Here is a 23,898-nt window from a genome sequence, read left to right on the forward strand (position 1 = left end):
TGAGGCTCGAGCAATTGCCCAGAGAAAACTGGGGGAAGTCATAGAGTAAGATGGAGAGGTTGTTTAATAAAAAAGCAGTGTCTCAGAATTTTGTGGTTAGAGACCAAGTATTAGCTGTTGCCTCTAGTAAATAAAACCCTTTTAAGGCTGTTTTGCAAGTTCTTATTCCCTCCTTAAATGCCTCCCTGGACAGAATTGTCTGCTGAAAACCCCAGAACGACATGAGGTAGTACAGGTTTTCCATATAAATCTGTTAAAGCCTGATTTTCCTCTTACATCTTCTGTTGGGTTTGTAACTACTGTGTCAGATGATTCTTCACATTTGAGTGGGAAGGGGATTTCCTCTTCAAAGAGTGTTTCCTTGGATTGCTTTGGGGATGACAAAGTTAATCTTCCTTCTCATGGTGTTATTGAGGGATGATTTAATAATTCTGAGATGTTTGAAAAGTTGGACCATCATTTACCCCATCTCTCTCTGTCTGAGAAAAGTGTAATTCTTAAGTTAGTGCATTCTTTTCCTAACTTGTTCTCTAATGTGCCTAGTTGCACTACAGTTATTGAACATGATGTTGATGTGGATACCGCTTTACCAATTAAGTAGCATGCTTATAGAGTAAATCCTATGAAGCGTGAACTGATGAAAAGGGAGGTTGTTTACTTATTAGATAACAACTTGGCTGAGCCCAGTTTTAGTGCTTGGAGTTCAGCTTGTCTTCTTGTAAATAAGCCAGATGGATCCGACAGATTCTGTACAGACTATCGTGAGCTAAATTCACCAAACCCAACTGTTTTCCATTACCCCGCATAGAGGTTTGTGTGGACAGAGTGGGGTCTACAAAGTTTGTGAGCAAATTTGACCTTTTAAAATGGTACTGGCAGGTTCCACTGACTGCTAGGGCAAGGAAACTTTCTTCCTTTGTGACCCCTGATGATTTCCTCCAATACCGTGTGCCATTCAGGGTTCGAAATGCTCCAGCCACCTTCCAGCTCCTTGTTAATAAAGTGTTGTCTGGATTGTTTGGTTGTGAGGCTTATTTTGATGATGTGGTCTTGTTTAGTTCATCTTGGGCAGATCACCTAGTCAAAATAAGAGCTATTTTGTCGTTTGACAGAGGCTTCTTTAAAATTAAATCTGGCAAAATGTGAATCTGGAAAAGCTATGGTCAACTGCTTGGGTAAAATAGTGGGAAATGGACAGGTTCGTCCAATTGAAGCAAACATAGAGTCTATCTGTGCTTTTCCAGTACCTACAAACCATTGGGAATTGCGTAGGTTTCTGGGAATGGCTGGGGATTATTGTGGTTTTGCCCAAATTTTGCATCCATTGTGGCACCCTTGATCGATCTGATTAGTACCAAAGTACCTTTTGAGTGGACCACTGTTTCTCAACAGGCATTTGATGGAGCCAAAGCCTTGTTGGCTAGTGCTCCCATGCTTGTTGCACCAGATTTTTCTCAGCCTTTAGCTGTGGATGCCAGCGATAGTGGAGCATCTCTAGTCTCGAGAATGAGAATGTATATTTTTCCCCATTTTTTCAGTTGTTTTCTTTCTGTCTTGTTTCCTAGGGCCAGGGAAGCCAGAATTAAGTGAAGTGAGGAATGTCTGGTCTGATTTTTTTTTCCTCATTTGAATTCCTTAGAGCAATACTTTTGCGGGGAAGTTTGTTACGCCTTCCAGTTTCTCCTGTTGGCTCGGCTAAACATTGCAGATGTTAGTTGGGCCACAGGTGCATTCCATCAGCTGGTGTTCATATAAAAGATTGGTGCACATTAGCCTAAGTCTCTTTCAATGTTTCTCTCTCTTATACATCTTTTTGTCCCTAATATTTATTTTCTTTTTGTTTGAAGAATTGTTTGTTTGCCTTTTTATGTTGCGGTATATGAGCCAGCCGTAACAACACACACACACACACATGGACACACACACACACCGTACTGATGAGCTCTGATGGACTGACCTGCGGCTCTGGATGCTCCATCTGCCCTGTGTGCACATCTGACTGTAACTGGCACGGTTCAGCTCGTATCCTTCAAAGAACAGAGTCAGGCCGAACTCCACCGACGGCACCTGAACACACAGATACACAGTCGCGGATGTGAAACACTGTGCCGATTCCCTCATCATATACAGTTACAGATCATGCATATTAAAACAACTGGAAAAGCATCATATACTCTGCAAAATAGTGCATGAGTCAAATTAACTTAATGTGCTTTTGTGTGCTTTTGGAAGCTTGAAGCCTCAGTCTACATTCACTGCATTGTAAATTATTTTTCAAAGTTTTGCATATGTTATATAGGTATGGTTTCCAAAAAAAAAAAAAAAATACTTGAATCTTTCTTCTTCAAAATGTCATATTTAATTCAAAGTTACTTGCTGCTTCTTTGTAATAATTTGTGAAATGTAAGGAATTTTTGATTGAAAATAATTTTATAACCAATTGGTGTTGCTAGTGACAAACTGTTTGAGCTACAGGAAAGCTACACTTCAGCCCTTTAAGAAAATGAATAGTGCCAATTCTGATTTCGACTTTAAAGACTGCAAGTACAGTTAAAAGGATAGTTCACCTAAAAATGAAAATAACCCATGATTTATTATTGGTTGTTCCAAAATATATAATGGCAATAAATGGGGATCTAGAATTTGAAGCAGATAAAAGTGCTCCACAAGGCTCCAGAGGGTTAATAAAGACATTCTGAAGGATAGCAGCCTTTTTAAACCCTAGTGCCGTGTGGAGCACTTTTTTTATGATGTATGGATTCAGTTTTTTGGGCTTTCAAAATCTCAACACCTATTCAATGCTATTATAAAGCTTGGAAGAGCCAGGACATTTTTTATTTAACTCAGATTGTATTCGTCTGAACGAAGAAAGTCATATACAGTACAGCTAGAATGACTTGAGGGTGAGTGGATTTTCATTTTTGGGTGAATGATCCGAATGATTAAATGCACTGAATTGTCTGATGAGAGTCTTACAGTGAAGATCCAGGTGCAGTTGGTGTCGGGAGGGTAATAACTGGGGTAGAAGGGTGTCTGTAACATGCCCTGGATGCCATCTGTCGTCTCTAACACAACACTGTAGGAACAATCTGATACACAAAAACATGATCGCTTAACAAAACCTCCAACAAAATAGTTACAGTGATTTAATGAAATATCTATTCAAGCTGCATCAATTCCACGTTATAAGAAACAAATCTGTAGAGTTGTGGAAACTGGACATTTCCTTTAACCCTAAAACACACCAAAATGCAATGCAATATACAGATAAAAAACCTGCAAAAACTATGGAGTATTACGGAAAATATAAATATAAAAATACAAATAACAAATACAATTATTAAAATATAAATACAAAATTAAACAATAATAAAAATGCAGAAATATTTCATTGATTAGTGATGGATTACCCTGGTCCGGCCAGGCTCGTGCGCTCAGTGAAAACGGATCGTTGTAACTGTACAGACCCTGTTTCCACACCACCGTCATCCAGTCAGCAGACGACAGCAGCTGCACCGTCTGTTCATATCGACTGCAGCCGTACAGACTGAGAGAGAGACAGTCACAGGATCAGAATCTGTGCGTCTGACACTCAGGATCAGAACCAGAGATGAGTACGAGTCTCACGAGGTGATGAGGCGAGAGTCTGACGGCGTGACCGAGTCGTAGATGATCAGACGATCGCGACACTCGCTCAGGAGCCACTCCACCCTGAGCTCCAGCCGGGAGCCCACCGGGGCCCTCAGGTGCCACAGACACGACGAGCGCTGCATGTTCGGCCCCTCCAGAACCACCGGCTCCGCCGAGTCCAGAGACGTGTAGTGATAACAGTCTGTGAGGAGACATCAGGAGAAATAACCCTCCGGACAGACGAGTGTCCAGATGTTCAGGTGGACAGTCAAAATATTACCACTGATACAGATCAGCACGATTAGTTAGAGTCACATCACAATAATCCACAATAATCCACAGCACTCCAGTCAATCAAGTGCATCTGCTGTTGTCTCTCACAGATTAGTTTAGATCTGTTTAAACACTGCTTGATCTGTGCAGATTTCTCTCCTGATTCAGACCAGAACACTTTTTCACTGGAGGAAGTGATATTATGGATTATAGACTCTATGTGTTTGAGTTAAAATCATCTTACAGTTTTTTTCGATCGCTAACAAGCGCTTAACCATACTTCAGATACTTTTTCTAAACTCTTAACACAGACTCACACCTACAAAACACAATTGTCCAAATGGATAATTTTCTTCTCAAAAACACATTTTGTTAAATATATACTAAATCTTCATTTCAAAATAGAACACATCTTTCTCTGCACACACCAACTTTACCAAAACACTGGAAATCTGACTCAAAATTAAATTATTCTGTCAAAGAATAACACTTGTTTTCACCTCACAAGATACATGCAGTCAATCAAAGTACACCAGGTTTCAAAATACTGGCTATTGTTGACATTACAAAAACTGCATAGACTTTTATGTTTCAGTTTTACAGGTATTTGCATGCTAAACATGCAATTCACTGTTTTACACTAAATTTCTTGGTTAGAACTGTATGTCCAAATGTACAGTAATGTTCACATTCAAAAGCATTCCAGTAAAAAGCAATTTTTTCCTTTACTGTTTACTGCAGGAGGTACAGTAGAAACATGGTATGATAGAACAGAACAGGTTCGACAGTATTGCTTACAGTGAACAAAATATCAATGAGAGCATTCTGAACAAAAAACAACAACAGCAAAAAGCCCAGATAAAAAAAGTTGGGGCTTGGGGGTTAAAATAAAAACAATCTCTCACTGCTCCTGCTCCTCTCACTGCCCCTGCTCCTCTCACTACTCCTGCTCCTCTCACTGCTCCTCTCACTGCCCCTGCTCCTCTCACTGCTCCTGCTCCTCTCACTGCTCCTCTCACTGCTCCTGCTCCTCTCACTGCTCCTGCATCTCTCACTGCTCCTGCTCCTCTCACTGCTCCTGCATCTCTCACTGCCCCTGCTCCTCTCACTGCTCCTCTCACTACTCCTGCTCCTCTCACTGCTCCTCTCACTGCTCCTGCTCCTCTCACTGCCCCTGCTCCTCTCACTGCTCCTGCTCCTCTCACTGCTCCTGCATCTCTCACTGCTCCTGCTCCTCTCACTGCTCCTCTCACTGCTCCTGCTCCTCTCACTGCTCCTGCATCTCTCACTGCTCCTGCTCCTCTCACTGCTCCTCTCACTGCTCCTCTCACTGCTCCTGCTCCTCTCACTGCTTCTGCTCCTCTCACTGCCCCTGCTCCTCTCACTGCTCCTGCTCCTCTCACTGCTTCTGCTCCTCTCACTGCTCCTGCTCCTCTCACTGCCCCTGCTCCTCTCACTACTCCTGCTCCTCTCACTGCTCCTGCTCCTCTCACTGCTCCTCTCACTGCTCCTGCTCCTCTCACTGCCCCTGCTCCTCTCACTGCTCCTGCATCTCTCACTGCTCCTGCTCCTCTCACTGCCCTGCTCCTCTCACTGCTCCTGCATCTCTCACTGCCCCTGCTCCTCTCACTGCTCCTGCATCTCTCACTACTCCTGCTCCTCTCACTGCTCCTCTCACTGCTCCTGCTCCTCTCACTGCTCCTCTCACTGCTCCTGCTCCTCTCACTGCCCCTGCTCCTCTCACTGCTCCTGCATCTCTCACTGCTCCTGCTCCTCTCACTGCCCCTGCTCCTCTCACTGCTCCTGCATCTCTCACTGCCCCTGCTCCTCTCACTGCTCCTGCATCTCTCACTACTCCTGCTCCTCTCACTGCTCCTCTCACTGCTCCTGCTCCTCTCACTGCTCCTCTCACTGCATCTCTCACTGCTCCTCTCACTGCCCCTGCTCCTCTCACTGCTCCTGCATCTCTCACTGCCCCTGCTCCTCTCACTGCTCCTGCATCTCTCACTACTCCTGCTCCTCTCACTGCTCCTCTCACTGCTCCTGCTCCTCTCACTGCTCCTCTCACTGCTCCTGCTCCTCTCACTGCCCCTGCTCCTCTCACTGCTCCTGCATCTCTCACTGCTCCTGCTCCTCTCACTGCCCCTGCTCCTCTCACTGCTCCTGCATCTCTCACTGCCCCTGCTCCTCTCACTGCTCCTGCATCTCTCACTACTCCTGCTCCTCTCACTGCTCCTCTCACTGCTCCTGCTCCTCTCACTGCTCCTCTCACTGCATCTCTCACTGCTCCTCTCACTGCCCCTGCTCCTCTCACTGCTCCTGCATCTCTCACTGCTCCTGCTTCTCTCACTGCTCCTGCTCCTCTCACTGCTCCTGCTCCTCTCACTGCTCCCCTCACTGCATCTCTCACTGCTCCTGCTCCTCTCACACAGTGTTTGTCTTTTTCTGTTTCTGTTTCCAAAAACATCACTCTTGAAAGTCCTCCTTTTATTGTATAAGTGTCAATGTAATAGAAAAAAATAACCCCTGCCATTGAGTCTAAGCCAGATTGGAATCAGTTGTGGTTGGCCCAATTTACACAACATAAATCAGCTAAGATATATTGTTTTTGAACTGATATCATTGCAGAAGCAGAGGTTTTTATACTGTATCTAAGGTTTGGAACATTGTTTTTGCTATTGTGGGATGTTGTGTGTTAACATTTGTAAATACTACAAAAAAGATCCATAATTTTGTTGGGAGGTATAGCTTGTCTGTTCAGAAAATGTAAGCATTGTGGAAATGTGTTCAATGACTCCATATTGTGTGAAAACGACATGAAATGTATGAATGGTATGGCCGCAATAGACGGATGCTGCGCTAATTGTGTTTAGAGTTTTGAAAATGTGACAACTGCTTGGACAATTGCTTGTTAGCGACTGAAAAAAAACTGTAATGCTGGATGTGTTTCAGGTTTTGTCTTCTCCAGATGTTCACTGATGGACTGGAGTGCTGTGGATTATTGTGATGTTTTTATCAGACTCTCATTCTGACGGCACCCATTCACTGCAGAGCATCCATTGATGAGACACTGATGCAGTGCTACATTTCTACAAATATTTTCCTATGAACATACATTTACTGGATATATTAAGCCAAATTTCTTAAAGTGTGTTTGTTATCTTTCTTTGCAGTAAATGACACCTGGGGCCCTATTTTAACGATCTGAAACGCAAGTGTCAAAGCGCGAAGCGCAAGTAAGTTTGTGGGCGGGTCTCGGCGCTGTTGCTATTTTCCCGGCGGGATAAATGGCTCTTGCGCCCGGCGCAAATCTAAAATGGGTTGGTCTGAAGTAGCTTCATTATTCATAGGTGTGGTTTGGGCGTAACCTGAAATAAACCAATCAGAACTTCATCCAACATTCCCTTTAAAAGCAGGTGCGCAAGTTCCATTATGGATTGCTATTATTATGGCGTATTTACCAGGCGCACGCCAGGAGCGGTTCACAGCCGAGGAGACTGATGTTCTTGTAAGAGCAGTGAAAGACAGAGAAGTTGTGTTGTATGGGGATGGGAGAAACCCACCCAAAATTGCGTCGGTTAAACAGGCGTGGGAGGAAATAGCCACAATTGTTTCATCGATTTTTTTCCTGGTTCTTGACGGACAAACATATTTGTCAGATGTCCTTACATAGCCTATATGTCTTGCCACTATTGGGCAAACAGGTCTGATCCTTAATTACTACAATTAGCCTGAATCATTTGTAAGCTAGATTTATGCCTATTTTTTCACATCTTCGTGGCACACCACAATGATTTCCGTCATCTCATGTGTTAATATTTTTTTTTTTAGTGTAACAGTTTATGATTTGCAAAAATAACTGTTGCATCTGTGTAGATTACACGAGCAAAGTGTATGCGCGTTGTGCACGCTATACATTATGGTCAAGCATGCGCCCTTAAAATAGCATAATGAACAACGCGCAACGCGCCACTGACTTTAGACTAGGTTTTTTCTGGTCAGTGGCGCAATTGTTTAATGGAACAGCAAAATAGCACCAGGGATTGTTTGCGCCGGAACACGCCTCCTTTTTTGCGCTGAACCGCCCAGGGAGCGCAAGTTCATTCACTAGTTTAGCGACGTGCTTCTGTGGAGGGAAAAGCGCGCTTTGCGCGGGTGCAAAATAGGAATGACACATGCATTGGTGTACAAAGTCAATTGCGCTGGGTGCAAGATAGGGCCCCTGATGTGTATTTTGTGATCTAATAAATTATTTTCAAGTTGATTTAATACTGTTTTATGCCTCTTTATTGTTTTATAACTGATATAAATATGTGATCGAAATGCATGAAAATGAATTAAAATAAAAAAAAGAATTATTTAAAAAACCACACAGCAAAATTAGAAAAAGAAAAAGAGAATCAAAATCATACCAAATGTAGCTTTAAAAAGTTCTATAACTTTGGGGTTGGTTTCTGGAAAGTGAAAAACACAAATCAACACAAAGCAGTGAAAACAAGTGAACAAAAGCAGGACAGAAGTCATCAAGCGTGTGTTTGACGGTGTTACCGGTGAAGCTGAGCGAGGGCAGCAGCAGATGGAAACCCTCGTATCTGCTGATCAGCTGAGCGTCGCTGAAGCGCTGCAGTTCTCTGAACACACTCTCGTTCAGACGCTGGACGCTCACCGTCTCCACACGGCTGCTAGGAACCGACAGACGCAGCCAGAGATGAGCCACCACACTGCCGTTCCTACAGGAACACCAGAGGAACAGGTGAAGATGCTGCAGATCTCCGCTCATGACACACAGACGCTCGGAGAGCAGAGACCCTCACCCGAATGCAAACACTGCGCTGGAGTTGAAGTATCTGGACAGATCCGTGGACTTCAGCAGCTTCTCCACCTGTCAGACAGAGATCCAGTCATGAACCACGTTCTGTTTGCATCTATGCATTCAAACTCAGAGTTAACTGTATGGGTGACTAAACCGTGCTGGTTCTCCAGCTGTGTGCTGCAGGTTTGATCAGAGGACGACAGACTCACCATGTTCTGCACAGACGCAGCCGCCGCTCTGAACTCTGAGCTCTCGTGACTCGACAGACTCACAGAGAAGTTCTTATTCAGGATGGAAACACTGGCTGTGTACTGCTGGACCAGCCGCGGCTCCAGAACCCACACCCTGTACTCTACACACACACACACACACACACCACACACACCACACGCACGCACACACCACACACACACACACACACACACACACACACACACACACACCACACACACACACCACACAAACAAACACACACACACACACACCACATACACACACACACACACACACACACACACACACACACCACACACACACACACACACACACCACACACACAAACACACACACACACACACACACCACACACACAAACACACACACACACACACATACACCACACCACACAAACACACACACAGTGTGGATTCAGAGTTACAGTTTTTTTCAATTGCTAGCAAGCGCTTAACCATACTTCAGATACTTTTTCTAAACTCTTAACACAGACTCACACCTACAAAACACAATTGGCCAAATGGATAATTTTCTTCTCAAAAACACATTTTGTTAAATATATACTAAATCTTCATTTCAAAATAGAACACATCTTTCTCTGCACACACCAACTTTACCAAAACACTGGAAATCTGACTCAAAATTAAATTATCCTGTCAAAGAATAACACTTGTTTTCACCTCAAAAGATACATGCAGTCAATCAAAGTACACCAGGTTTCAAAATACTGGATATTGTTGATATTACAAAAACTGCATAGACTTTTATGCTTCAGTTTTACAGGTATTTGCATGCTAAACATGCAATTCACTGTTTTACACTAAATTTATTGGTTAGGAACTGTATGTCCAAATGCACAGTAATGTTCACATTCAAAAGCATTCCAGTAAAAAGCTATTTTTCCCTTTACTGTTTACTGCAGGAGGCAGTACAGTAGAAACACGGTATGATAGAACAGAACAGGTTTGACAGTATTGCCTACAGTGAACAAAATATCCATGAAACACACAAGAGCATTCTGAACAAAAAAACAACAACAGCAAAAAGCCCAGATAAAAAGGGGGGGGGGGGGTAAATAAAAACAATCTCTCACTGCTTCTACATCTCTCACTGCTCCTGCATCTCTCACTGCTCCTGCTCCTTTCAATGCTCCTACATCTCTCACTGCTCCTGCATCTCTCACTGCTCCTGCTCCTCTCACTGCTCCTGCATCTCTCACTGCTCCTGCTCCTCTCACTGCTCCTGCTCCTCTCACTGCTCCTGCTCCTCTCACTGCTCCTGCATCTCTCACTGCTCCTGCTCCTCTCACTGCTCATGCTCCTGTCACTGCATCTCTCACTGCTCATGCTCCTGTCACTGCATCTCTCACTGCTCATGCTCCTCTCACTGCTCCTGCTCCTCTCACTGCTCATGCTCCTCTCACTGCTCCTCTCACTGCATCTCTCACTGCTCATGCTCCTCTCACTGCTCCTCACTGCTCCTGCTCCTCTCACTGCTCATGCTCCTCTCACTGCTCCTCTAACTGCTCATGCTCCTCTCACTGCTCATGCTCCTCTCACTGCTCCTCACTGCTCCTGCTCCTCTCACTGCTCATGCTCCTCTCACTGCTCCTCTAACTGCTCATGCTCCTCTCACTGCTCCTCACTGCTCCTGCTCCTCTCACTGCTCATGCTCCTCTCACTGCTCCTCTAACTGCTCATGCTCCTCTCACTGCTCCTCTCACTGCTCCTCTCACTGCTCATGCTCCTCTCACTGCTCCTTTCACTGCATCTCTCTCTGCTCCTGCTCCTCTCACTGCTCCTGCTCCTCTCACTGCTCCTCTCACTGCTCCTGCTCCTCTCACTGCTCATGCTCCTCTCACTGCTCCTCTCACTGCTCCTCTCACTACTCCTGCTCCTCTCACTGCTCATGCTCCTCTCACTGCTCCTCTCACTGCTCCTGCTCCTCTCACTGCTCCTCTCACTGCTCCTGCTCCTCTCACTGCTCCTGCTCCTCTCACTGCTCCTCTCACTGCTCCTCTCACTGCTCCTCTCACTGCTCCTGCTCCTCTCACTGCTCCTGCTCCTCTCACTGCTCCTCTCACTGCTCATGCTCCTCTCACTGCTCATGCTCCTCTCACTGCTCCTGCTCCTGCTCCTCTCACTACTCCTCTCACTGCTCCTGCTCCTCTCACTGCTCCTCTCACTGCTCCTGCTCCTCTCACTGCATCTCTCACTGCTCCTGCTCCTCTAAGTGCTCCTCTCACTGCTCATGCTCCTCTCACTGCTCCTCTCACTGCTCCTGCTCCTCTCACTGCTCCTCTCACTGCTCCTGCTCCTCTCACTGCTCCTGCTCCTCTCACTGCTCCTCTCACTGCTCATGCTCCTCTCACTGCTCATGCTCCTCTCACTGCTCCTGCTCCTGCTCCTCTCACTGCTCCTCTCACTGCTCCTGCTCCTCTCACTGCTCCTCTCACTGCTCCTGCTCCTCTCACTGCTCCTCTCACTGCTCCTGCTCCTCTAAGTGCTCCTCTCACTGCTCATGCTCCTCTCACTGCTCCTCTCACTGCTCCTGCTCCTCTCACTGCTCCTCTCACTGCTCCTGCTCCTCTCACTGCTCCTCTCACTGCTCCTGCTCCTCTCACTGCTCCTGCTCCTCTCACTGCTCCTCTCACTGCTCCTGCTCCTCTCACTGCTCCTCTCACTGCTCCTGCTCCTCTCACTGCTCCTCTCACTGCTCTTCTCACTGCATCTCTCACTGCTCCTCTCACTGCTCCTGCTCCTCTCACTGCTCCTGCTCTTCTCACTGCATATCTCACTGCTCATGCTCCTCTCACTGCTCATGCTCCTCTCACTGCTCCTGCTCCTCTCACTGCTCCTGCTCCTCTCACTGCTCCTCTCACTGCTCCTGCTCCTCTCACTGCTCCTCTCACTGCTCCTGCTCCTCTCACTGCTCCTCTCACTGCTCCTGCTCTTCTCCCTGGGCCCCTTGCTCTTACTCTTCCTTGTCCATACATTACAGTGTTTGTCTTTTTCTGTTTCTGTTTCCAAAAACATCACTCTTCAAAGTCCTTTTATTGTATAAGTGTCAATGTAATAGAAAAAAATAACCCCTGCCATTGAGTCTAAGCCAGATTGGAATCAGTTGTGGTTGGCCCAATTTACACAACATAAATCAGCTAAGATATACTGTTTTTGAACTGATATCATTGCAGAAGCATAGATTTTTATACTGTATCTAAGGTTTGGAACATTGTTTTTGCTATTGTGTGATGTTGTGTGTTAACATTTGTAAATACTACAAAAGCGATCCATAATTTTGTTGGGAGGTATAGCTTGTCTGTTCAGAAAATGTAAGCATTGTGGAAATGTGTTCAATGACTCCATATTGTGTGAAAACGACATGAAATGTGTGAATGGTATGGCCACAATAGACAGATGCTGTGCTAATTGTGTTTAGAGTTTTGAAAAAGTGACAACTGCTTGGACAAATGCTTGTTAGCGACTGAAAAAAAACTGTAATCACTGTTATTCCATCACTTCAGTTAGAAACATGTGCACTAATTTATTCTGAATTACACATTTACAAAGAGTTTTTTTTATTTAGTATTTTATAGTAATGACATGTGTGTGTGTGTGCGTGTGTGTATACAGTGTGCACACACACAAAACTAATGCATTGTTATCCTGAACTAAACTCCTCTGTTAATATGTTTGACTTTAACAGTAAACTGATTTTGTTTCATCTGTAATCCACTACTAACTAGTTTTAGTTTCGCTGTATTGACACTTGCTGAACGCGTGGGTGACTCTTTCCTCACCTAGAAAGAACCAGATAAGACATGAAGATCCTGCCAAGATGAGGATGATGATGGTGAAGATGAGGACAATCGGCCATTTCGGGAAGCTCCTCCTCCTTTTTTGGTTCTGATCCGGATCCGCGCGAGGAATCTGTGGATAAACAGATTAACACAGGAATACTGAGAGAACCCGTTCAGAGCTCTCTCTCTCTCTCTCTCTCTCTCTCTCTCTCTCTCTCTCTCTCTCTCTCTCTCTCTCTCTCTCTCTCTCTCTCTCTCTCTCTCTCTCACAGTGTCTCTGGCGCGCTCTCGATTCGGATCCGATCTGACTCCGTTCCCGAGCTCCATCACGAACCGGACCGTTATCTCGCGCTCATCCTCGGTTCCGTGTCAGACTCTCGGTCCCGATTCTGGAGGTTGTTCTCAGCAGGACTCACACAAGCTCGGCTCTTCACATGTTCTGAGGGACTCGCAGTGTTTGTCGGTCCAAGGGTCGCAGAGGATCAATAATGGGCTGCTCTGAGGTCAGCCGCAGCTTTCATTTAAATAAGAGATTGTGTGAGAGCATATGAATAACGGGTCTCTTAGCAACAGGCAACACCCAGCAACCCGCGCTCACCTGCGCGACGCCCGTGACGTCACTGTGTGGGGTCTCACCTGACCTGTGCGCGCGTGATGCTTGTCGACTCGCGAGCAGCTTACGGCCTTACCTTTTGAGTTGTTTCTTGGACAGAAGTAAATTCTTGGAGCAATCATGTGCTCGAGTGATACTTCAGTTCACGCATTTTAATTACCCATATTAAACCTGTGAAAAAATACATTTCATAAGAAATATTTTTTGTTTATTCACCCAGACCTGTTCAGTTTCTGGGGTTCCTTATTAAAAAAGTGCAATAATATTGTCATGAATTCGTCCCACAAATCAATTTTTCACCAGATTTATTGGTTGTTGCAATTTCTATTTCTGTTTTGCAACAAATACCTTATTTATTTATTTATTATTAAACACACTTCTTGCCACACCCCATAATACTTTTATCTGTTGTCATCCTCATTCTTAGTGGCACTTATAACAGCATTACTCAGTCTTAACTAACCCACACTAACCAGCTTTAGGCTAACTGTCAGTCAACCAATCAGAAACAGTCTGAGCACAAAGATGCTTTAATATATTATTTAGCAGCAAACTGGCTTCTCTTACATTCAACAAAACAGCAGACATCGTTTTGAACATACATTTCAATGCAGAAATCAAACACATGACATGAAATTATATATAAAAATATCATAATATGCCAATAACTGTGATAAGTGCAAGCAACTCAAAACAACGTTTCACTTGTTTCGCTCTCATTTTAGCCTTAATGTCCCTGCTGCCAAACATCTTATAAATAGAAATGATATATTACGATAATATTCAGGGTGAAGAATGTTATAAGTCATCTCATCTGAAAGGAATCATTTTCTAAACATATAGTTTAGAGTCGTTCCATGTAAACTGAATCTTAGAATTTTTGTGAAAAGAAACAGGAAGTGGTCCTTTGTGTTTCCTTTGTGACTGCATTTACGTCACACAAACCTACTGAGACACATCATCTGCACACACACAAGCAGATCCTGTCGTGTCAACCACCAAAACTCATCATTTACACACCATTACGTCATTCCAAACCAGTAAACCCTGGTGTTGAGAGCCAGTTTGACCAGTTAGCATTAACCAAGTGATAAGCAGTCTAATTTCAGATTCAAATGAGTCCAATCTAGCCTTAAAAAGTAAAGTTAGATGACTAACCGTTAAGCGGTTTAACTGAAGAACTGTCTTTTTTCTCTGGAACTCAAATGGAAATGTTTAACAGAAAGTCCACGTTGCTCTTTTCTATGCAATGAAATTGTAAACTTTATGTGTCCCTGCAGCACAAAACCAGTCTTAAGTCTCTGGGGTTTATTTGTAGCAATAGAAAACAATACATTGTATGGGTCAAAATGAACAATTTTTCTTTTATGACAAAAATCATTAGGATATTAAGTAAAGATCATGTTCCATGAAGATATTATGTAAATCTCCTACCATAAATATATCAAAACTTAATTTCTGATTAGTAATATGCATTGCTAAGAACTTCATTTGAACAACTTTAAAGATATTATAGATGTTTAGATGTTTTTGCTCCCTCAGATTCCAGATTTTCATATAGTTGTATCTCAGACAAATATTGTCCTCCGAACAAACCACACATCACTGGAGAGATCATTTATTCAGCGCACAGATGATGCATACATCTCAATTTCGAAAACTGACACTTATGACTGGTTTTGTGCTTCAGGGTCTCATATAAGTATCATAACAGCTGCCCATAGTCTGAAACACTGAATCTCTTTCTGTAGCGCTGTGTTTCACTGAATGAGGATGAGCAGAAGATGACAGAACGAATGCTTCAGAGCAGTGACAGACGGCGCAAAACTAGCTCTCAAACTTCCTCATTTTCACCGCAGTTAGATTGAGCTCGTCAATTTCTGTGTAGCCCAAAGCGTGCTTCTATCTGATAACGTTAAATCCGTTCTGGCCCTCAACACTAACGCTGCACGTTTTTCACTGGCATGTAATCGTCACTAGAGGGCTCTATCAGCCCACAGCCGCTCTGGAGGTCCAGGTCTAAGCCAGGTATCGTGCAGCTGGGTCGCAGCAGCAGATCCATGCGCTGAAGGTCCAGGAGCGGGTGTCTGCTCGGCTGCGGCGTGGGCAGATCCTGGGGCAGCAGAGGGGTCAGGGTCAAGCACAGAGGACTGGGCAGCTCCGTCTCCTCCATGCTATCCTCGGCTCCGCCGGCGAAACCTGAATCTGGACTCTGCGTGTCCTGGCGCAGCTTCTCCAGCTTCTTCAGAGAGAATTCCAGCTCCTCTCCGTCCATCTCTTCGGCGATGCGCTGAGGAAGCGTCTCCGAGCCACTGACGCCCCCCGCTGGCCCGTAGGAGGAGTGCGCCGAGCAGGGCTCCAGAGTGTCGCTCGGCCCCTTGGAACTCTGGGACAGGAAGTAGGTGGAGTTTGAGAAGTTGGAGAATTTGACGTTGTCGCTCCATGTGTCCTGCAGACTGCCGCTGTTTCTGTGTGTGCTTCGGGAATCGCAGGCGTCCTGCAGCTTCACGACCTCGACCGGACTGATGAACTCAGTGTCCACTCTGATGAAACTCTCGTGCACTGAAACCGTCCCCAGCCAGGACTGATGGAGAGAACGTGAGGTCATGACAAACAGAACAGAACAGAACTGAACAGAACGAAAGCTAACGTATGTCTGACTCACCTTGAAATTCCCTCTGTGGCTGGAGTTCAGATCACCAAAGAATTTGGAGGGATCAGGAATATACGTGGAGCCCTTCTTCTGGACCCTGAAAGATGAACCAGCCACATTCCTGTGGCTCATGACTCATTCAGTGCTCAAACACACACTTTGTAACAGATCATAACAGACGTAATGTCTCTCGTATAACCTGACACGTTCTCACTTCAATAAATCATTTACAATCGTTTTTAGGTTGAGAGGACATGAGTCAGTTTGTTGCTTTATAGTCATTATAGTTAGTCATTATTACAGTTATCATTATAGTTATAGTTATTATTAGCTGCATTATGGTTATCACTGTTGTTATGGTTATGGTTATCGTTGTAGCTGTTGTTTGTGATCACTCACCTGTTGGTTCTCTTGCACTTGACGAGAATAGTGAGGATTAATATGATGGCCAGAGTGATTCCTGAGAGCATGATTCCTGCCTTCGAAGAATCCAGCGGGAGAATCTCTGAAGAGGCAGATGAGAGCGTTAGAGTATCGCTGCACATGTGTGTGTGTGTGTGTGTGTGTCAGACAGGTGTGTGTTACCTGTTGTTTGGGGTGTCTGACCCACATCAGACGTCCAGCTGTACTCTTCACTCCAGTCGCTCCACACAGCATTGGGCATGTCTTCCCTTTGATACCTGACTCTCACCCTGATCACATACTGATGATTTAAGAGTAAATTGTCCTTTGGCAGCTCCAATTCAGGTTCTGTAGTTTTTACGATAATATCCTCCACATCCTACACAGACATTGACAGAATCAATCATTTCTGCTGTGATGAACGCTGATAGAGTCACAAAACACAGAATCTGCTTTCAGATGCACATCATCTACTCATCCAACAGTTTGTTCTACAATCACTTAAACACTAAAGTACATAGTAACACATCTCTTCAAACCAAGTCTGCAAAACCTCAAGCATATTATCAGTTTGCAACTGTATAATGACATTTTGGAAAAACACAGAACACTTTTCTCAACATGAGACACTCAGCACTGACAGCTCATGAGTTCTGGAAAACACTGCCGTTCATTTCCTGATCAAGCTCACATCAGAAAACACTTACAGCTCTTTAGTTATTGCTGAATGTGCTGTAAACAGTATTTATGAGCACACTGGACATGCACAAGATTCTCGTGTTTGGCATCGGTGTGTAACTGGAGAGTGAAATATTGTTGTTTTTTTTATGTGTAAAGTTTAGAAAAAATTATCCCTGATTTCAGAAATAATGTATAAGCAACTGTCAAAAATGAACTTTCTGTTGTGGAATTAAAGGAGAGGCTGATGTTCTCACCTTCCAGCTCTGAGCAGCAGATCTGTACTGGACCCCAAACTCAGCATCTAAAAAGGGTTTTAAAGAATCCCAACTCCAAGAAACATTGCCCCCGTGAACGTCCACTTTCTGAGGAGGAGCCACTTTCACAGCTGCACACAGAAACACAACACGATCGCTCAAGCAAACAGTTTATTTCAGACTGGAGCCAGAACCGGTTTGTGAGGAACAGAAGCATAACAAAGTGTCTCTCACTCATTAATGAACTCATCATTCACACACTGACACACTCTCTAGCTTCGGTTCAAGAATGTGTGCATGAGTTATTATATTTGACTCACCACTAACTGCTGCTTTATGTTTTGCTATTTCAGCCACAGGATTTGTGTAGTTTTTACACCGGACTTCTTCATGCAATTCGGCTACTGAAATTATTATACCTCTCTGCAGCAGAAAAGAAAGAAATAATGCATCTGTATGACACGTCACAAGTTTGCTTTGGTTTTCAACTCATTGCTGGATGATCAACAAGACGTCAGATTAACTTAAGTGGCATCAGTCACCTTGCTTTGAAAGACCACGGTTGCAGAGCGTATGTGAGGCTGCATCGGGTCTGCAATCAAAGTTGCGTCCTTTTTCTCCAAATTACTGAAATCACAGAAACTGAAGAATTGATTTCACATATAAAAATGAAGCACATACACATACATTTTTCCACTTTTACCTCACAAACTAATCATGAAATCAATCATAAAACTCTTTAGACACTAAAGAAGCAACAGAAAACTGTTCCACATTCACGAGTTCTGGATCATGTAAGATATAAAGGCTGATTGTTTAATCACAAGCTATATACCTCAAACGAGTTGACCTCTTCTCAACTGATACTGTAATCCAGCATTCGGTCTCGGGTCGGATCGGAGGGATCACGTCCAGATTTGAGGTGTCCCAAACACATGTGAAGGTGTTGTAATAATCATTATAACACTTTAAACCTAGAGAAAGAGCAACTTTTGAGCAATTCAACCTAAAAATAAAGATTGCAAAAGACTGTTTTCACAGTAATGCCACAAAATAACCATTTTTAGTTCCCCAAATAACTGTACAGAAAAGAGTAGTTCATAAAAGAACCCTGCTTATTTTATTAATCTAAAGAAACTTTTTTACATTTTAGAGACCCTTTTTTTGCAATGGAAATCTTTTTGGATGTTGAGGGTTTTTTAATGGACTCATCAATGCCAATTAAGAACCTTTGTTTTGAAGTGAAAAGTACACACATTTACAGTGTGTGTGTGTGTGTGTGTGTGTGTGTGTGTTTCACTTGTATTAAACCCTATACCTAGAAATATATCAAAAGAGATCAATCTTAACAAATCATATTTATCTGACTGTTATTTGTAGCAGTACGGTCCAAGTTTAGTATGTAGTACCACAAGGCTCAGTAGTGGGACCGTTACTTTTTACCATGTACGGCGGTATAGCTGGTTTTGTCAGAACTAACAAGACATATTTAGAAACACACACACACACATACAGATCACAACTCAAACACAAAGCCCATCAGGAGTTCTTACTTTGATCTGCAAGAGCTGAATATGACGACATCATCATCATCATCATCATCGCCAGAGTCTGCATGATGCCGTTTTCATCCCAGTATGCATCTGAAAATCTGTGGGAGACAGAGAATTGTTTCTTATTTTCTTGGCAAACACACAGAGAATGAAAAATAAACCATATGCATTTTACATACATTTCCCTAAAATGCAATGCAATAAACTTCAAAATACAGGTAAAACACCTGTAAAAAAAGAAAAAAAGAAAAAAACAGTACATTGTGTCCTATTTTATGGATTTTATTATAGTGCAGGTAAGAGTGCATGCATTCATTTTCCTCCAGCAAACGTTCACACACTCAACAGGTGGAAAAACCCAAAGCCACAGACAGAAAATAGCAAATACACAGGTCATACACCCACAGACTCAGATATGAGACACAGAGCTTTTAATGTGTGATTCAGAGCATGTTAATAAGATAAACGGCTGTTAACCACATGACTGAACAAACGCATGGAGAAGTGTGACAGACTCGATGGGAAGCCTTATAACTTGAGCTCTCAAATATCTTTGATTGAAAGTCTTTGATTTTCTTTTCTTCCTGTTTAAACTGTAGATAATAATCATCAATAAAATGGAGAAAAGAAAAAAAACATCAGCACTAAGTCTTTAGGGTTAAGGTTAACTATTAAATCAACACACTCATATTTCAAATAAATGTCAAAACTTGGAAATGACACGAATGGAATGGAAATATTTTATCATATTATATTTGATCTTTAATCACCATAGAAGGGAAACGTATGATGCTGCTTCATTACATCAGATGTTCATTCATTTCAAATGTCATCATCTCCATCAAAATAGAGTTTTGTACAGAGAGCTCATACATAGGCGTATATGATTTAAGTTTAAAAACTCAAGTGTTCGAGCAGAAGCTTCATGCTGACACATGTGTGTAGAGACTCAGAGCGAATAAAAGTGTGTTACATACGTGTGGAGCGGAGACGTCCCAGCTCTGAGCGTTGCGATGTCACTCGCCCATGTTCTCGTCTGTGAGCTCGATCACACATACACCAGGGTAAAAGAGCTCAGCCCTTCCTGTCACACACACAGGTAGTGAAGTAGGACATGGATTAACCAGCGCTGGGCTGTGGTGTCATTTACACTGAAGGAAACTGAGCAGGAAACGAGAAGCATGTAGGAGGAGTGTTCTCCCTCACTCACACTCACACTCCTGGCCATTAACACCAAAGACACAGCAGCTCACACTCACACACATGTGTTGATAGACCAACAAACCGTATAAGTGTGTGTGTGTGTGTGTGTGTGCGTGTGTGTGTGTGTGTGTGTGTGTGTGTGTGTGTGTGTGTGTGCTGCCAAAGCTTCACATTTCCGAGAAGCTTTAAACGAGAGAAGCAACCACAGTTTGTGGTTATGCCCCTGCCCCTTTACAGCTCTATCTATCTATCTATCTATCTATCTATCTATCTATCTATCTATCTGACTATCTATCTGACTATCTATCTGACTGTTTCTATCTATCTATCTGACTATCTATCTATCTATCTATCTATCTGACTGTTTCTATCTATCTATCTATCTATCTGACTATCTATCTATCTATCTATCTATCTGACTGTTTCTATCTATCTATCTATCTATCTGACTATCTATCTATCTATCTATCTATCTGACTGTTTCTATCTATCTATCTATCTATCTGACTATCTATCTATCTATCTATCTATCTATCTATCTATCTGACTGTTTCTATCTATCTATCTGTTTCTATCTATCTATCTATCTATCTATCTATCTGACTTTCTATCTATCTATCTATCTATCTATCTATCTATCTATCTATCTATCTATCTATCTATCTATCTATCTATCTATCTATCTATCTGACTTTCTATCTATCTATCTATCTATCTATCTGACTGTGTCTATCTATCTATCTATCTATCTATCTATCTATCTATCTATCTGACTGTCTATCTATCTATCTATCTATCTATCTGACTGTTTCTATCTATCTATCTATCTATCTATCTATCTGACTTTCTATCTATCTATCTATCTATCTATCTATCTATCTATCTATCTATCTATCTATCTATCTATCTATCTATCTATCTATCTATCTGACTGTGTCTATCTATCTATCTATCTATCTGTTTCTATCTTATCTATCTGTTTCTATCTATCTATCTATCTATCTATCTGACTTTCTATCTATCTATCTATCTATCTATCTATCTATCTGACTGTGTCTATCTATCTATCTATCTATCTATCTGACTGTCTATCTATCTATCTATCTATCTGACTGTTTCTATCTATCTATCTATCTATCTATCTATCTGACTTTCTATCTATCTATCTATCTATCTATCTATCTATCTATCTATCTATCTGACTTTCTATCTATCTATCTATCTATCTGACTTTCTATCTATCTATCTATCTGACTGTCTATCTATCTATCTATCTATCTATGGTTCTATCTTGTAACGCATATGCAGGTCATCGATTCATCGGTTAAATTCAGGCATACAAATGAAACCTTTCTGCACTAAATGCCTGGCCTGGCGCCAGCCTGGCTGGACTTAAATTATTTACGATACCCGTGCGAGCCTCAAAGGAGATACGCAACCCCCAACCACATTCCTGAAGAGACTGGAGACAAAAAGAAACCTTTCTTAGAAGTTCCTTACCTTCATCATTTTATTAATAATATGTATTTTGAATATTTTTTGTGTGTACCATGGTTAATCCTTGTTATGCGAGGATTATAATTTTACTAGCCTATAAATTGGAAATGTTTTTCCTCATTTTAACTCTCTCAAAAATAGTCATGTTTATGTAAGCCCCACTCCTTTGCAGCTCATATAAACTTTATGACCCCTGGGCAACAGGACAGGAGAGAAGCCAAATCACTGGTTTCTTTTCCCAATGCATTCTAAACCATTACCTTTTTGTTTTTATGTTTTCTAAATGTATTACGTATTTCTTTTTGGTACATTAGATGTTTCCCATATAAATTGGGACTATCTGCAATTTATTAGCGTGTGTTAATCTTTAAATGTGTGTAATTCTGCATTTGAATGTAACTTCGTATTTCTATCAGTTATATACATGTACTGTTTGGTGTTCTTGTAATCGTCATGCTTTGACAGACCCATTTATCTAAAGCAAAGTAATGAAAAATTTATTATTCTGGAATTACGAACTTGCTAGAATATCCCTATTGAAATGTGACAAGCCCTAAATCATTAGGGGGTTGTTTCCACAGAGACAAAGGAACTTTTCCCGCTGCAGATCGCTGACGTTCATTGGTTGTTCACGCGAACAGAGGCGTGAACTATCTCAAGCTATAAGAGTCGACCGAACAAGGCCCGCCTCTCTCTTCTTACGCTGACTCGCCTTGGGCCGCGCTCATATCGCCGTCCCCCTCAGCACAGGGACTGAGAGGGGGAAGCCATTATCATGGCTCCTTCGGAAGCTTTCGTTTTCGTTGTTTTCTTTTCTTTTCTTTACTAAGTTTATTCGACTATTCGCCTCTCCACACAAGGAAGGCGAATTCTGGAACATTGCTTGTTAAACCTTTCAAATACCGCGTGATCCCGCAACAGCCGGAAGATGAACGAACACCCCTTGCCACAAAGGACCACGTGGCTCCACGCTCACGCCAAGATCCAACGCGCACGCTGTTTTCAAAAGATCCAGCGCATGTCGGTCTCCAGCTCACGCACATTGGACACTTTGCAAGTATCACTTTTCTATGGAGATTTAAATGCTGCTTTAAAGTGTTGCTGTGATTTGATTGGTGTTGGCTTCCAAAAAGGTTACTGACTGATTTTCATACCTGAGCTCATTCTGTGATCTCTCTCGCTTTCTCCATTTTCTCTTTCTCTCTCTCTCTCTCTCTCTCTCTCTCTTTTTCTCTCTCCCTTATTTGGATCTCGTTATGTCTTGTATAAAGTTTACTGTCTGTATTGTCGTACGCATATTTACTCCGTGTGATTTGTAGTTTCGATGTATTATTAGTTTAATTATTAAAAACCCTATATCCATGATTGGCTTGGACTCCACCCTACTCACATTACGAGTCACTGAGATGTCTGATCTTTAGCTACAAGCTTTAAATTTAGAAACTAAGGATAGGATAATGTTTTCATGGCCAGAGAATATTTTTCCTTGAATTATAAGAAGTGATAACTTTATTGAAAATTGATAGGTCAATCTGGTTTGTTGGACAAACCACTGTTTGATTTGCAGTAATTTACAGTAAGAGATATCACAACAATTGATATGAAGAATGGAATATTGACATATTAATGAGTAAGTTACAGTGCCCTGTGATTATTTATTGGTATAGGCAATTGAGCTATTTTTCATAATCAATAAAATTTAATGTAACTGTCATCTGAGATATATATTAATCATATTCCTGATTAATTATTCAAATTCCCTATATATCATTTGAGTTAATTATTATGCACTACTCATTGTTGTTACAATCTTCTCTGTGTTCTTGTGTCTGAAGGTTCCCGCACATCTGAGGGGCTGCACCTGTTATTTTTCTCTCGTGTCAGTGTGAGACTGAGCAGCAGAAACAGATATTCTCATTTTACTCTTTCAGAAAACAAAACTCCATCAGTAGCTGTATGATTAATCTGTTTCTGTGAAGCCGAATGCATTTTTGGTTCAACATGAATAAATATAGATGGTCTCTTCTCGTCTATATGCTGCTATCCTAATGTAGAAAGACAGAAGCACAGGCGACGAGAGACACAAACAGCTGCTGAACTCGATGCATTAAAACACTAATCTTCCAGTGAATGAATCGAGCTACAGCTAATGTGTCTGTTCACTACAAACACGGCCTGGTGTTCTTAAGTAAAGTTTATTTATTGCTCACAAGAATTAAGTCAGACTTCACAAACAAGCATGCGATCTCAGCCTTCTTGAAAAATCTGTCGAAATTGCAAGAGGACAATAGAA

At 42.5% G+C, this 23,898-nt stretch overlaps 2 protein-coding genes across 3 annotated transcripts in view; both read right to left on the bottom strand.

The window, feature by feature from the left end:
* LOC128015295 (transmembrane protease serine 6) overlaps positions 1-13,219 on the bottom strand; it is a 30,650-nt gene extending 17,431 nt beyond the window's left edge. The window contains exons 1-10 of the mRNA XM_052599007.1: positions 13,020-13,219; positions 12,750-12,879; positions 8,926-9,068; positions 8,718-8,785; positions 8,452-8,633; positions 8,316-8,357; positions 3,628-3,832; positions 3,411-3,547; positions 2,977-3,089; positions 1,958-2,067 (exon numbers count right to left, since the gene is read on the bottom strand). Coding sequence (XP_052454967.1) covers positions 1,958-2,067; positions 2,977-3,089; positions 3,411-3,547; positions 3,628-3,832; positions 8,316-8,357; positions 8,452-8,633; positions 8,718-8,785; positions 8,926-9,068; positions 12,750-12,879; positions 13,020-13,076 — 1,187 coding nt within the window. The 5' untranslated portion in view covers positions 13,077-13,219. The remainder of the gene's footprint in view (positions 1-1,957; positions 2,068-2,976; positions 3,090-3,410; positions 3,548-3,627; positions 3,833-8,315; positions 8,358-8,451; positions 8,634-8,717; positions 8,786-8,925; positions 9,069-12,749; positions 12,880-13,019) is intronic.
* Positions 13,220-13,876: 657 nt separating this feature from the next.
* The window catches only part of LOC128015297 (interleukin-2 receptor subunit beta), a 31,780-nt gene continuing 21,758 nt past the window's right edge, over positions 13,877-23,898 (bottom strand). Inside the window, exons 2-11 of one of the 2 annotated variants that reach the window (XM_052599011.1) lie at positions 19,883-19,989; positions 18,906-19,003; positions 18,188-18,326; positions 17,895-17,979; positions 17,673-17,775; positions 17,353-17,483; positions 16,601-16,796; positions 16,415-16,520; positions 16,028-16,112; positions 13,877-15,946 (exon numbers count right to left, since the gene is read on the bottom strand). In XM_052599011.1, the coding sequence (XP_052454971.1) occupies positions 15,302-15,946; positions 16,028-16,112; positions 16,415-16,520; positions 16,601-16,796; positions 17,353-17,483; positions 17,673-17,775; positions 17,895-17,979; positions 18,188-18,326; positions 18,906-18,969 (1,554 nt within the window). In that variant the 5' untranslated portion in view covers positions 18,970-19,003; positions 19,883-19,989 and the 3' untranslated portion in view covers positions 13,877-15,301. Of the gene's footprint in view, positions 15,947-16,027; positions 16,137-16,414; positions 16,521-16,600; positions 16,797-17,352; positions 17,484-17,672; positions 17,776-17,894; positions 17,980-18,187; positions 18,327-18,905; positions 19,004-19,882; positions 19,990-23,898 lie in introns of both variants that reach the window. The other variant, XM_052599010.1, reaches the window with a different exon arrangement.

The sequence above is a fragment of the Carassius gibelio genome, chromosome A6 (assembly GCF_023724105.1).
Source record: "Carassius gibelio isolate Cgi1373 ecotype wild population from Czech Republic chromosome A6, carGib1.2-hapl.c, whole genome shotgun sequence".
Classification (NCBI taxonomy): domain Eukaryota; kingdom Metazoa; phylum Chordata; class Actinopteri; order Cypriniformes; family Cyprinidae; genus Carassius; species Carassius gibelio.